At 40.0% G+C, this 13,850-nt stretch overlaps 1 protein-coding gene across 8 annotated transcripts in view; it reads right to left on the bottom strand.

The window, feature by feature from the left end:
* USP9X (ubiquitin specific peptidase 9 X-linked) overlaps positions 1-13,850 on the bottom strand; it is a 76,410-nt gene that overhangs the window by 44,028 nt on the left and 18,532 nt on the right. For all 8 annotated transcript variants that reach the window (XM_079764806.1, XM_079764807.1, XM_079764805.1 and 5 more), the window contains exons 2-12: positions 12,996-13,249; positions 9,622-9,767; positions 8,576-8,655; positions 7,287-7,399; positions 6,140-6,358; positions 4,021-4,136; positions 3,568-3,819; positions 3,356-3,494; positions 1,741-1,893; positions 585-689; positions 32-238 (exon numbers count right to left, since the gene is read on the bottom strand). In XM_079764806.1, the coding sequence (XP_079620932.1) occupies positions 32-238; positions 585-689; positions 1,741-1,893; positions 3,356-3,494; positions 3,568-3,819; positions 4,021-4,136; positions 6,140-6,358; positions 7,287-7,399; positions 8,576-8,655; positions 9,622-9,767; positions 12,996-13,091 (1,626 nt within the window). In that variant the 5' untranslated portion in view covers positions 13,092-13,249. The remainder of the gene's footprint in view (positions 1-31; positions 239-584; positions 690-1,740; positions 1,894-3,355; positions 3,495-3,567; positions 3,820-4,020; positions 4,137-6,139; positions 6,359-7,286; positions 7,400-8,575; positions 8,656-9,621; positions 9,768-12,995; positions 13,250-13,850) is intronic.

A 13,850-nucleotide genomic window follows, 5' to 3' on the forward strand; every position in this document is an offset into this window, starting at 1 on the left:
GGGGGGGGGGCGCTGAGCGGCACCCGCTCACCTGGGAGCAGCTGTAATCGAGTATTTTGATGTGGGCACTGAGGGCCAGGTCCATGATGTCCACGGGCACGTCGTCGCTGTGCGCCAGGTTCCACAGGAGGTTCAGCACCTTGTGCGCCATCACCCCGTCCTTGTCATCCTCTGCAAGACGCCGTATCAGCTCAAGCAGCTTCTCACGCTGCTTTTTACTTGCATTTGTCCAACTCGCCTAGAAAAGCAATGTCAATGAATGAAACGCATTTCTTTCTCCCTGCTTACTGTCCCCAGATGAGCTACAGTCATCACAAAACCATGGCTGAACACAGAATTCTTTGGCCTCTCGAGTGTGGCTCTTCCACGTGCGGGCGCGCATGTACAGTGCGATTGAAACTTCGTGGCCCATGCGTAGAAGTTGGTTTTCGGCTCTCAAAAGAAATTTCAATCGTTGTACTGTTGATATTTGGCTCTATTGACTAATGAGTTTGCCGACCACTGGTCTAGAACAACTCACAGATCTAATGAATTAAATATATTAAAACCAAAAGGGTGCTCCTTTAATTTATGTTGAATCTTACCTTAAAGCAATCAAAGAGATGATCGAGTTGTTCAGGAGAAAAATCCCAGGCCAACTTTGCCAGTAGATCATGTACATTCTTCACAATGGCCTCGTGCTTCCCCGCCTAGTGAAAACCCAAAGAAAACCAGAGACTTTGCTGACAACCATCCTGTATAATAAAAGCCCAATAGGCTAGGTGTCTGAACGTTCATTCCACCAGTCGCTATGACGCGCACTGACCACCAGGGGGCAGACGCTTGACCAGTAGGTTAGCTTGCTGCTAGGGGTCCGGCCCAGGGCCAACTGGGACTGGGCGAGATGGGCCGGCCCCGCCCTGGAGCCCTCCTGCGATCCCTCCCTGGCCCAATCGTGCCCCGGGCCTCTAGTTAATTAACAAAGCATTCCCAGCCATCTGTGTAAGCATGAACATAAAAACTGTGTGACATTTTAAATGCTTTAAAACTGCCATCTAAAACCTGCCGATTCAATTTTTTGCTCTGCATGGGAATTCATGTGAACCGTTATTGAATTTAATGTGTCAATTTTAACGCTGCACGTAGGAGAAACAAGGCACTCCAACGGTATTGTTCCGGAACTGCAACCTTAAGCACTTCCAGGCACAACGGAATGTGTTCTTGGTTTCTAGACTCAAGGAACAAAGCGCTGCCATCTAGAATTCAGTAATACTTCCCACGTGACCCATGAGTAGACACTTGTCACTAAGATAACCAAAGGAATCATTTTCCAGCCCTGAACTAAAACCGTTTGCTCTTCTCTGAGAAACTATAAATCCTTTGATTATAGATGTGTATAAACCATCTAGTGGTTTCACTCCTCACAGTGACCTTTTTCTTTGTGTTGCTTATGAAGAAACCAATTGTAGATGTCCTTCACTCTTTTAATAGACATTCCTTATTCCACAGTTTGCCTCTTATTTCAAACCACCCACAATGACCAAATATATCCGGTACATAATGTAACATATTTTTATTAAAAAATATTATTGGCTATTTCAAAAAAATTCCTGACAGGATTGCTGTAAACAATAAGCATTTAAATATATTAAAAGTAATATGATATAAGCTTTCATTCCATTTCCTAACTACTATATTTCCTTAGTATTAGCATCTTTCTTTTTTTTAAAATTCAAGCAGCCACTATTCCACATCCCGTACCTGTGCTGCCCAGATATTGTCAAGGTCTTGCAAGGTCAGAGCCTTTTCTTTGATGACGAAACGAAGAATCTTCTCCAGCTTCTCCACGTACTGTGGCTGGTGCAGGCTGTCTCGCAGGACGATGGATAAGATGTTGTTCTGCTGTATCCATTCCTAAACACAATTCGGAAATCATCTTAAAGCAGGAACTAAACACAGAAGCTTTTAAAGAGACACGAGTAGACAGACAACGCACACGCAACCTTTTGTCTCCCACCTAAGTCCCTAGCCCAGGGCCGATGACTAGGCCCCCAAAGCAAAAATAAACAAGCGAGCCTCCATCAAACAAAAGCTTCTACACAGAAAAGGAAACCATCAATAAAAGTAAAAGCAACCTATTGAATGGGAGGAAATAACTGCAAGTCATGTTATCTATTAAGGAGCTAATATCCAAAAGATCTATAGAACTCATACAACTCAATAGCAAAAGAGCAATCCAATTTACAATGGGCAGAAGATCTGAACAGACATTTTCCCCAAGATGACATCCAGATGGCCAACAGGTACATGAAAAGATGCTCAACGTCAGTCATCAGGGAAAAGGCAACTCAAAACCACAAGGACCTATTACCTCCCACCTGTCAAAGTGGCATCATGGGAGACAACAAGGGAGTGTTGGTGAAGATATGAACAAAAGGGAACCCTTGCACAATGCTGTTAGGAATGTAAGTCTGTGCAACCAGTGTGGAAAAAGGATGGAGGTTCATTAAAAACAGAACCTGTATGACCCCGGAATCCCACTAGAGGGCACACGTCCCCAAGAAATGAGCTCCTCCTCGGAGCTCTCTGCGCGCTCACTGCAACATTCTTGACCACAGCCAAGACAAGGGAACAGCCTAAGTGCCCAGCGAGAGAGGCGTGGATAGAGAAACTGGCGCACACACACTCGGAATATTCTCCAGCCACAAAAAAGAATGAAACCTCGCGATATGTGACAACCAGGGGCCTATGTTAAGTAGAGCAAGCCAGACAGACACACACACCAAAGAATGCGCAGAGAGAACAGGTGGGTGGTTGCGAGAGGCAGGGGATGAGAGAAATGGGTGAACTGTTTTTACGCCCCCCCCTCAAGTTTAAATAAATTGAATAAAAATTTTAAAAAATTGCCAGCAGTATTAATTAGCAATAGTAAGAATATGCCCTACATACAAATATGTATGGTAAATAAGGTTTCCTAAAACTTTCAATGTCAAAATGATATAAACGTTAAGTGCTTACGTTCTTAAAACGATCCAACAGTAAATCATGTAGATCTTATTCTAGCAATTGCATTTCCTATTGGAAAACCTTTAGGTACCAAATACTGACCAATCCATTTCCAAGATGATCGTTATGTGCTCCTTTGCAACCAACCCCGCCCGACAAGCTAATAATTACTTCAGCTGTAAGGTGACACAGGTGGGCTAAGATAATAATAAACGAGGCCACTGCAGCAAGGTCTCAGGATTACGAGTCAGAAATCAATCCAACACCTCGCGATTTCAAGGTTTTCTCTGAAATGCAAGCCCTGACTCTGAGTAGCGCTAGTCTATCTTGTGCCTGGGGTAGACTCATGAGAGGAAAACCAAGGACTTACTGCCATTCGCTCAGCTGTGAGCCACTCTTCCTCCTCGGGGTTCCCATGGCGGTGAGTGTAGTACGACACGCTGGAAATCACCTTGTTAACCTCGTTCAGTGCGTTCATCTTGCCATTGAAAGAAGAAATTTGCAATAATCTGTAAAAGAAACGGTGTTGAGTATGATTCTAAGTGTCCAATAAATAATTGTTTCAAGAGGTAAATATCTTACCTAAGTATCATTTTTAACCTAAATATTTCTAAATTTTTTACAGTTTCTTCTTGTCCTGGAACCCTTGACGCTAAATTCTTCAAAGATTTAATAATCATTGAAAGGGCATCATTTTTGGCTTCATTCTTTGCTTCTTTTTTCAGCTCTTCGTCAGTTAAGTTTTCTAAAAACTGTGGAACCATTTCTATGACGGGAAGAAAGTACTTTTTCACCGTGTGGAGAGTGAGAAATTCGTAGCTTTGTCCAAACGGTCTGAAATAAGAAAGGCAATAAGGATTACTCTTGTAATACATGACTTCTTACAATCAATTAAGACTGAACTCAACTATTTATATTAACTTAAAAAATCCAAGTTATCAGTTAAAGAAGAAGCCATACTTGAAAAGAGAAACTCAATTTGTCATCTAGCAATTTCTAGAATGCACTGAAGATTTATTTTAAAACATAACTTACTTAATAAGAGCTGCAATTATTTGAACATTTAATGCTGATCCACTAATAAAACGATCATGCAAAATCTGGAACCCATTTAAAGTGCCGAATTTGTTGAGGAGATCCACTAGCCAACCCTGCAATACAGTTAATGAAGAGAGTTAACTTCCTGCCTTTAAAAGTACTAGCTGAAGTAATTTCTTGACTGAAATAAGAAATTTAATAAATTAGGTAAAACCATCTTAAAAAAACCCAACAGAACAAAATACTGCACATGCTCACAGTAAGTAACAGATACCTTTTTATCATCTGAAAACATATTTTTAAAAATCTAAGGATAAAAGATTCTTTAAACACACACACACAAAGACAGAATATATTCAGTAACGAAGATGTCTGAATTCACTTTTTGTTACAGGTAACCAACCCCTGGTATTATATCGGATTCTCCTGACTAGAGCATGCAGGCTGATGCTTTTGCTGACTCATGGGAACGCACTCAGTTTTCGTCTTAGAGGCAGCATGATGTTATAGTATAGGTTGTCTTTCAACCGCTTCTCAAAGTAAAATGCCAACGGGGATGTAGCTAAAAGCGTGCTTACATGTAAAAACTTAACATGAATTCAAATGTTAGAGAGAGATAAGAATCAAATGTATCTAAACATGTATGTACACATAACCTGTTATACCGTGCCTTCTTCTAAAAGGCCATTTTAGAAGCCATCGAGGGGAGAACAAGAGCCAGTTTCTCCAGTAAGCCTTAAGCAAAAATAATTCCTATAACTACCAAAAAACCAAAAGACATGTCTAGCAAAAATGAAAAAATGCTAATAAGTAAAAGTAACTGATTTAAAGAGATAATATGGAGTTCGGGGTAGTTCTGATGTGATCTTATGAAAATCTAAATTCTTAATAAATCAACTATCATATTCCTATAAATTCAGTATTTCCTACCTTTTTATTTGGTCTTATAAGCTAATTCAAAACAATTAATTCACCAGGTCCCTCTTGGCATCCAGCAACCCTAAGAAAGCACACACTGATGTGATGTATTTTTACCTCTCCAGTAATCGGAACACAACCATTAGGCTGATATAATCTCTCCATATGTTTTCAGCTGCAATGTATGTTCAAGCAATTAGGAATACTCAGTAATTATTAACACTCAAGAGCTAGGCTTGAAAGATAAAATATCTTCAACTAGAATCCACCTTAAATTAAGTTGTTCCCTGTGAGTCTCTTACAGATTATTATTGACCTACACAGGAAAAAATAAACTAAAATAAAGGAAAAAAAATACAGGTATATTTTGGAGATTGCCACCATTTCAAAATTAATTTGGTTTGCTCAAGCACAAATAAGCCGGAAGTGGCAATAATATGAGCCTTGGGAAATATCAGAAAACCTCAGCTCTAAACTTAGCACATTGTGATCATTTTCACTTTTAACAGAAAAAACCCACCATTACATACATAAACTCAAATTTTCCTGGCTGGCTTTTTCCATTTATAAGGCCTACAATATTAAAAATGTCTCCTTAATGTCTAAAAATTAAAACTATATTGTTAATTACATAATATTTACGGAAGAATTATATAGTTAGGGATATATTTTAAAGTATACACCGTTTATGCTGACATAAAAATTTACATTGGAGAACTTTTACATAATTGCATTTATGTATACTATTTCATTGATATTGATGTTTTACTCTTTTTCCTTTCATTTATCATTTCTGTAACTTTACTTTTATGACACATTAGACACTTCTATAGGATATACTTGATCTTGGAGTTGAAATCTTGGACATAATTGTAGCCTTGGTCAAAGTAGTATTTAAAAGGAAAAATATGGTCTGCTTTATACTAACCCAAATCAGCACAATTTCCCAAGAGGCTGGGCAGAACAATGGGGACTAACTACACAGGGAAAGCTTAAAAAAATCCAGTCCAAAACTACTTTGTCAATTATACCTCAATAAAGCGGAAAAAGAAATCCCCAGACACAAAATAATGCAGATCTCTTAAAGAGCAGTATTAAATTATTCTTCCCCATGTTGCTAGGAGGTTCGAGCATTTCAAGTTCTGTAGCACAGCAAAGCAACTTAACATTGAATTGTGAAAATAACAAACCAACACACTTTTGGTGAGCGAGGGTCTGGAGAACGAGCAAAGAGTTCATCTTCAGGCAACTGAACACTTGAGGAAACGGATTCACACGGACGGGTACCATTGTAGATATGGAATTTGCAATGAGGATTTAAGGCCATGGAGAGAAGTTCTAGAAGTGGAAACCAGTCTTGGGACAACTTGGCCACACATAGTTCCACCAGGCGATGAGTGTTATTGATAATACACCTCTGTTATATATAAGGGGGAAAGGTGATTTAGAAGATCAAAACATTGCAATTCCAAACAAATATTTTCTGATCTTCATTAATTATGTTGTAATGCTCTTTCCATCCTTCTATATTGATCATTTGGACAGTTCACTAATATTGTAGGTACTATATAAATTATAAAGTAGATGCAAATTGCCACTGTTTTCTCTTTGGAATTTATATACTAGAGGCAGCAATTCTAAAATCGAAATAATACAGCAATTATCCAAGGTGGGGTAGATTTGCTAAGCCTCAAAGCAAACATCTGCCAGCACCTGCAAAGTTTCCAGTTCTAGAGTTACGGTGCACTTTGCTAGACAGAAGGTGTCCATAAGAGAATGCCTTCAATTCTCCATCTGAGAATTTTTTTGTACCGCAACCACAATTTGAAATCAAGACAACAAATATGTTTGAATACCGGCTTGTGGTTTAAATTTTCCGTTTTCACCTCTACCACGTGCCAAGGTTGAGGCATGTAGGTTTCTTTGCTGTCTCTGGATGGCAGGTTTATGTCTCTGCGTTAACCCTTTGTGTTCCAGCTCTTAGAGCCCCACCTTGGGTATGTTTCTCCCTTAGTGGCACATAAAAAACGAGCAGAGCATCTCGCAATTGGGAGCATCACTGAAATGCGGTGACTCCCCTAAGGTCACAGATTAAACCAAAGTTTCCTAAGTCTCAGTCTCATACTCATTCTCAATGATCACGCTTCCTTCAATAGACATTATACTTTATAAAAAGGATTCTCAAAGTTTTGCATTTTCAAACCTTTTTAATTCAACCAAAGGACCAAATATATATAACCAAATATACGTGTGTGTATGTGTGTGTGTGTGTGTGTGTGTATGAATGAGAAATACAAGTATCACTACGTAAATCTGAATTTTTAAAAGTCAAATGTAAGACTCACGTGAATCTCAAACTTCCAGCCACTCACTGCCTCGTCTGTAAGGATTTTAGTGAAGGATATTGTGAGCCCATCTCGAAAGAATCGCTGACATGCTTCACTTTTAACATCAAGGCCTAAGGAAAAGGGGAAAAAATTAATGTAAACAAAATATTTCTCTCGTTGTCTTATGATGTCCAATTATACAATAAAAGGTAATAAGCAATTATAAACTAGTCACTGAAAGCTAACAAAGGCCGACTAGAGCTTTGGGATTTTAATTATATAAAAGAAATGACAATTAAAACCAGGACTGTACTTAAAAACAAATATGAACCTTCCCTAATAGTCCCAGAAAAGAAATACAGAGGTGGGGGAGGTACATGTCCAGTGCCTAAACCACGCCAAGGACAGAAGGCTCTACAAATCTGAATTGATAACTGTGTAAATGAACATCAAATACTTGAGCAGTGGGAAATAATTGTAATCTGATCATGCATTTTCATAGCTTATTACATTATTTATACCTACTGACAACTAGAACATATCCATGGCTACCCTATTTCAGGAACTGAAATATAACTGCCTGACTGGACAGTGTGGCTCAGTGGTTGACCCCTGAACCAGGAGGTCACAGTTCAATTCCAGGTCAGGGCACATGCCCGGGTGGCAGGCTCGATCCCCAGTGTGGGGCGTGCAGGAAGCAGCCGATCCATGATTCTCTCTCACAATGGAGGTTTCTATCTTTCCCTCTCCCATCTCTCTGAAATCAATAAAAACATGTTTATTTAAAAAAATGTAACTGTCCTTTATTTGAATTTCCAATTCCTAAAAAAGTGAATAGAGAATACTACAACAGTCGTCCTTTGCTAAGGAGAATTCAACTGCACCTAGTAGACCAAAGTTATTGGGGGAAAAAAGATTAATTCCAACATTAAGTATTTACTTCTAGATAACAGAATAAAAAGACCAGATTCCTTTTTCTTGGCTTATTGAAAAAATAAAAAAACTGACCTCATCTTTCAAGTTTTTTAGAGAAAAATCAAACTTTTCCTATGTATTAAATAATAAAAACATGTAAGCTAGGCAGTTTGCTTTAAATATGCATATACACAGATTTTATGTATAACTTCAGAATTTAAAAACACCCTTAAGGCTGTCCAAAGGACACGAACCCTTGCTCTAGGCATATACCAGAAGCCATGGCAAGAAGCCATTGTTAGATGTGAGAGGAAAAATCAAGTGTTCAGCGATGAAGTGACAGGCTATGTAGCAGCACATACTATAGAAAGCATCCCAACACTGAAACTCACCTTTTTTACTAAGGTCAATAGCAGCTTCTAAAAGCACTTCTAATTCCCCTTTCGGCAAAACTGGAACCACCCACCGAGGCCTAAGAGTTTTAAAAATAGAAAAAGATGTTTATTTATTGGTGCACTAAAAGAGGCGCTATAAATGAGCTACTACTTATAATACGTCAGCATGAAAATACTAATATTCAAATAACATTAAAATATTAAAACAACGTTGGCAGAATATCTGAGCTGTGAGACTTGTTTTCTAACGCTTTTTAAGGAACTGTCAAACAAAAGATATAGCTATGAGAGAGAGGAGAAATAAAATTATTTTACTAATAGAATATAAACCTACTGCAATAATCAAATGTCAATTAAATGGATAAGCTATTGTTCGAGTTCGTGGGAAAGCGCTCTTTCAGGATTCAGATTAGGAGACATTATGATGAATCACTACTTAGTTGTTTTCGATTTCCTCGCAAAGAAGAAAAAAAATGGGAGGCAATGATTGACTTCAGCTTTGATTCATCACTTTGTCACCTTTTCCTGAAGGCTGAGAGGGGAGCCTCCAAATTTACTCATATGCTTCCACAGGTACCCAACCCGCTCCCTCCCCCAAACCAGGAGGCAGCCAGCATCCTTGTGCTAGATCCTCTGGCGCCAGACCAGCTAGGATCTCTTTATGGCCTGGTTTACCTCAGGGCCATGCAAAAATCATTCAAGTCACCCAGCAACCAACATATCAGTAAGGAAAGAAATCTTCATAAAATCTCCAAAAGGGCAATCACACGTACAGCTCTTCCTCAGAAGCCTACCAGCTCTGGTTGCGATCAATCTGAAAACTCCTGGCATAGTGCTCTTTCATTTTTAAAATCCATTAAGAACCACAGGTTCTAAGTACGTGACAATGACTTACTTGCCAATGTCAGGCTATTAAGGAGGCCGTGTGGTTTCTGTGGTACCCTGTCCACTCTTCCTCCTCTTCTTCTCCGCTACCCATCACTATGCTGAGACCTGGGTGCTTTGCCCGTGTATGACACCCACTCAAAGCCAAACCAACTCACCTATTGATCATGTCATCCAACTTGGCCAGGTCGGTGTGAGGAAACGCAGGCTCCTCCTCTTCCAGCTGGGGGGGAGCATCACCCTGACCTTGCTCATCTGGAGGAGTTGCCGGGGAATTTTCATTGGAAGAATCAGGCGATGACGTCTGAAAAATTAACAATTCCAGATTGAGCTTTGTATAACGCATGTACAACATCTAATACTGCAAACACCAACACTAACTAGGGGGAAATGACATAAGTATTGTAAGCTGAGGTTTAAGGCAGTCTCCGTGCCAGTATGCTTTAAAATAATTTCATTTAATTCTCAACAGCCTAAGGAAGTAGTCTGCCATTTAATAGATGGAAGAACACCCTCAGACAATCATTAATTAGCCCAAAGTTACAAAGCTCCAACTCTGTGGCCAGGATTTGAACCCAGATCTAATTCTAAAGTTTGTGTTCTTAATCACAATGTATACTGCTGTTCTGCTTACACTTCCCACCGTGACAGACTTTATTACACAAATAAAAAAGTCACATTTTACAGATTTAAACGTTTTGACTTATTATTTTTTAATTTGGAGAGAAAAAAATAAATTTTATTCCATACTTTCCCTAGTCTCAGATCATTATCCAAAAACTATTAAAACTTCATGATTGTGGTTTCTAAATAAATCACATCATTTTCACCTGATGTTGCTAATTTTATTCATTCATTCTTCCTTTTTAACTCATCTTTCTCTTCACCCTACTTCAGCTGTGCATACTTTTACAACCTAATAAACTTTTAGGACCTTAATTCTCAGGAAAGCTGGTTTATTATTTTTTTTAAAGCCCCTTTCCCCTCCCGTGGTATATATATTATAAGTAATAAACTTTCACGTACTCACAACTGTAAACCTACTTTTGCCCATCCTTACATACATGCTCATAGAAATCATAAAGACAGAAATAACAATTAAAATACCTATAATAGAACAACAGAAAAGCACCAACATTTAAAATGATTTCATTCCAATCTTTGTTCTATAAGCAAAAAAACCCCGGCCTACATATAAATTTCAGTAACATTAGGATGATACCTGCTTAAGCCTGTGTCTTTCCATTTGACATTTGCGTCTTTTCCTACACATCATTAAGAATCTTTTATAAAAAGTTTAATGCCATATAGTATTAAATGAATTAAACAAATTAAAGGGTATTTAGCATTGTGCAATTTTTATTGCTCAGATAAACAGAGCTGCAATGAATCTTCTTATACATCAATCTTTGTGCTGAACCTCAATCATTGCTTAGGATGGGATCCTGGACACAGAATTACAACAGCAGCAGCAGAGACGGTTTCTTAGTGCTGCTGTGTGTGCGCATTGCCAAATTCCATCCCGGAAAAGCGCACCGTCCCAGCAGCAGCACTCAAGCTTGGTGAGCCAGTGCCTTTGCCAAGGCTATTTCATGTGCCACCGAGCGCTACTCCACACCGGAGCCCAAAATTCCCCCGGAGGGAACACCCTTTAAAAAAATATTACATGTGAAGTGAAAAAAACCTGATGGATTTTAGCAATTCCTTTAACGCCAATATGTAAAAAGCACATCCCAAAAGAAAACTTAGAGCTGGGAAGCGATCAATGCTATAGTTCCTTCTTCTTGGTCCGACAGTGTCAAATCTTGCGAAATACTGAAACTAAAATTCTAACATTAGAAGTAGAGAAGAAGAAAATGAAAGGGACTTGACAGATAGTTAAGAATATAATTTATTTTGTTCCTTTGTTGTTTAAATCATCATTTTCCGAATTGCAAAGATATATTAGAAGAGAACATAATGTGGAATCATAATATTAAATGGAATACCACATAATAATAAATTGAAACCCAAGAACTCTAAGAATTATTAAGAACACCTTAGCCCTAGCTGGTTTGGCTCAGTGGATAGAACATTGGCCTGCAGACTGAAGAGTCCAGGGTTCAATTCCAGTCAAGGGCACATACCTAGGTTGCGGGCTTGATCCCCAGTAGAGGGTGTGCAGGAGGCAGCCAATCCATGATTCTCTCTCATCATTGATGTTTCTCTCTCCCTCTCCCTTCCTCTCTGAAATCAATTAAAAAAATAAAAATAAAAAAGGAAACCTTAAATAAAAATAAGGTTAGAATAGAGGTTTAATTTTGTTTAAAGCCATACAAGCCATAAACACTGCAAAAGACATTAGGAACACAGGTACAAAGCTTGGGACAAAAGGGAGCAAAAGATACGCGAACTTCACTACCAGCTCCTGGTTTAAAAATAGAAATCTTTGGCACCCAACCTTAGACTATGTTTAAAGAAACCTGAATACTGGCTAACAAATTCATGACACAGGAAAGACTTAACTCTGTCCAACACCTGTGACCACGTACTTCAGTACTTCCATGTCTTAAAAGTGCGGACTGGAGAGAAAGAGAAATAAAATTGACACATTTATTTGGAAAAATATTAAAACGTGACCTGCTCACTTCTCTAAAATGGCAGGGGAGAGGAAGACAGGGAGAGGGGAAGATGCATGTGCAGCTCTTTTCCTTCTTTCTCTCTTTTTTAAATATATTTTTATTGATTTCAGAGAGAGAAACATCAATGATGAGAGAGAATCATGGATCGGCTGCCTCCTGCACGCCCTCTACTGGGGATCGAGCCCACAACCCAGGCATGTGCCCTTGGTTGGAATCAAACCTGGGACCCTTCAGTCCACAGGCTGACGCTCTATCCACTGAGCCAAACTGGCTAGGTCCTTTCCTTCTTTTTAAAAATATATTTTTATTGATTTCAGAGATCTAGAAACATCAATGATGAGAGAGAATCAGCATCGGCTGCCTCCTGCATGCCCCACACTGGGGAGGAGCCTGCAACCGAGGCACGTGCCCTTGACCGGAATCGAACCTGGGACCCTTCAGTCCACAGGCCCACGCTCTATCCACTGAGCCACACCGGCCAGGGCTTGCGCAGCTCTGTTCCACTCCACTTGTACTAGAGAAGGCCTACTCTATGACACCAGTTACCAGGGCCATAAAGCTGGTATGGTGCCCAGCTAACATCGGGACACCAGCAGCATGAGCCAAGTCCGTGCTCTTAACCATGGGCTACGCTGCCTGACTTGCTGCTTCCCTCCAGAAGTGACCCAGGGCTTTAAATACGTCATCTGGCCGACCCACAGGGTGAGGTACCAGGAAAAGGAGGACTACAGACAGACTCAAGTGTCACCATCTCCAACCCCCGAGCTTTCTCGTTCCTGTGTGAGACAGCTAACATGGACTTTTCTAATGGTTAATGGTTGCTCCACCAATTCTTCAGAACATGGCCCATTCGTTAAGTACCCCACATAGACACATCAATGGAACCCTGACGCGCCTCCTCAAAGTCCTACCTGATTCTGCTGGAGGGGGGGCTGAGACTGGCCATCAGGAGCCTGGCCCTGGTTGTCATTCCCTCCTACTGGAGAGCCACGAGTCGTGGCTGTCATACTCGACACAGGGCAGATCTTTGCAATTTTGTCTGCTTATGTGGTTGTCTTGAGAAAAGAAATCAGAGTCCACTTATAGAAGATGAAGTACCAGCATCTGTCAGTCTTCGGAAGCTCCAATTCAAGAATAAACCATCCTGCACAGACCATTGCATAACCTACAAGTAGAAGAAAAAGGAACCTTTGTTTTAGACACAACAAACATGCATTAAGGAATCGCTCCCACTCAATGTCACCAGTGAATCAGTCAGGAGAAGGTAGTTATAGAAATGAGAACGCAAAGTGAGACGCTCAAGTCTCATTAATACCGGACCCAACTTAATAAATTGGCGGCAGCGTATCAGCGGTTACATCAAGGAAACGCAACTGTCTTCCTTCAATTCACCAATGCCTTAAACCAGTGGTCGGCAAACTCATGAGTCCACAGAGCCACATATCAACAGGACAACGATTGAAATTTCTTTAGAGAGCCAAATTTTTTAAACTTCTTCTAACGCCACTTCTTCAAAATAGACTCGCCCAGGCCGTGGTATTTTGTGGAAGAGCCACACTCAAGGGGCCAAAGAGCCACACGTGGCTCGCGAGCCGCAGTTTGCCAACCACGGCCTTAAACGCACTGCCAAAATGTGTCTGCTCAAGACAAACGAAGGGAACAAAACCTGACTCTATAAACTTTGCAGGAAGCACTGCACAACCAGCATTCCTCACTGGTATCAAATGGTTTTAAACAAGCTTACCAGAGGTTTTAGCAAACTGTAA

The sequence above is a fragment of the Cnephaeus nilssonii genome (genome assembly GCF_951640355.1).
Source record: "Cnephaeus nilssonii genome assembly, chromosome: X".
NCBI classification, from domain to species: domain Eukaryota; kingdom Metazoa; phylum Chordata; class Mammalia; order Chiroptera; family Vespertilionidae; genus Cnephaeus; species Cnephaeus nilssonii.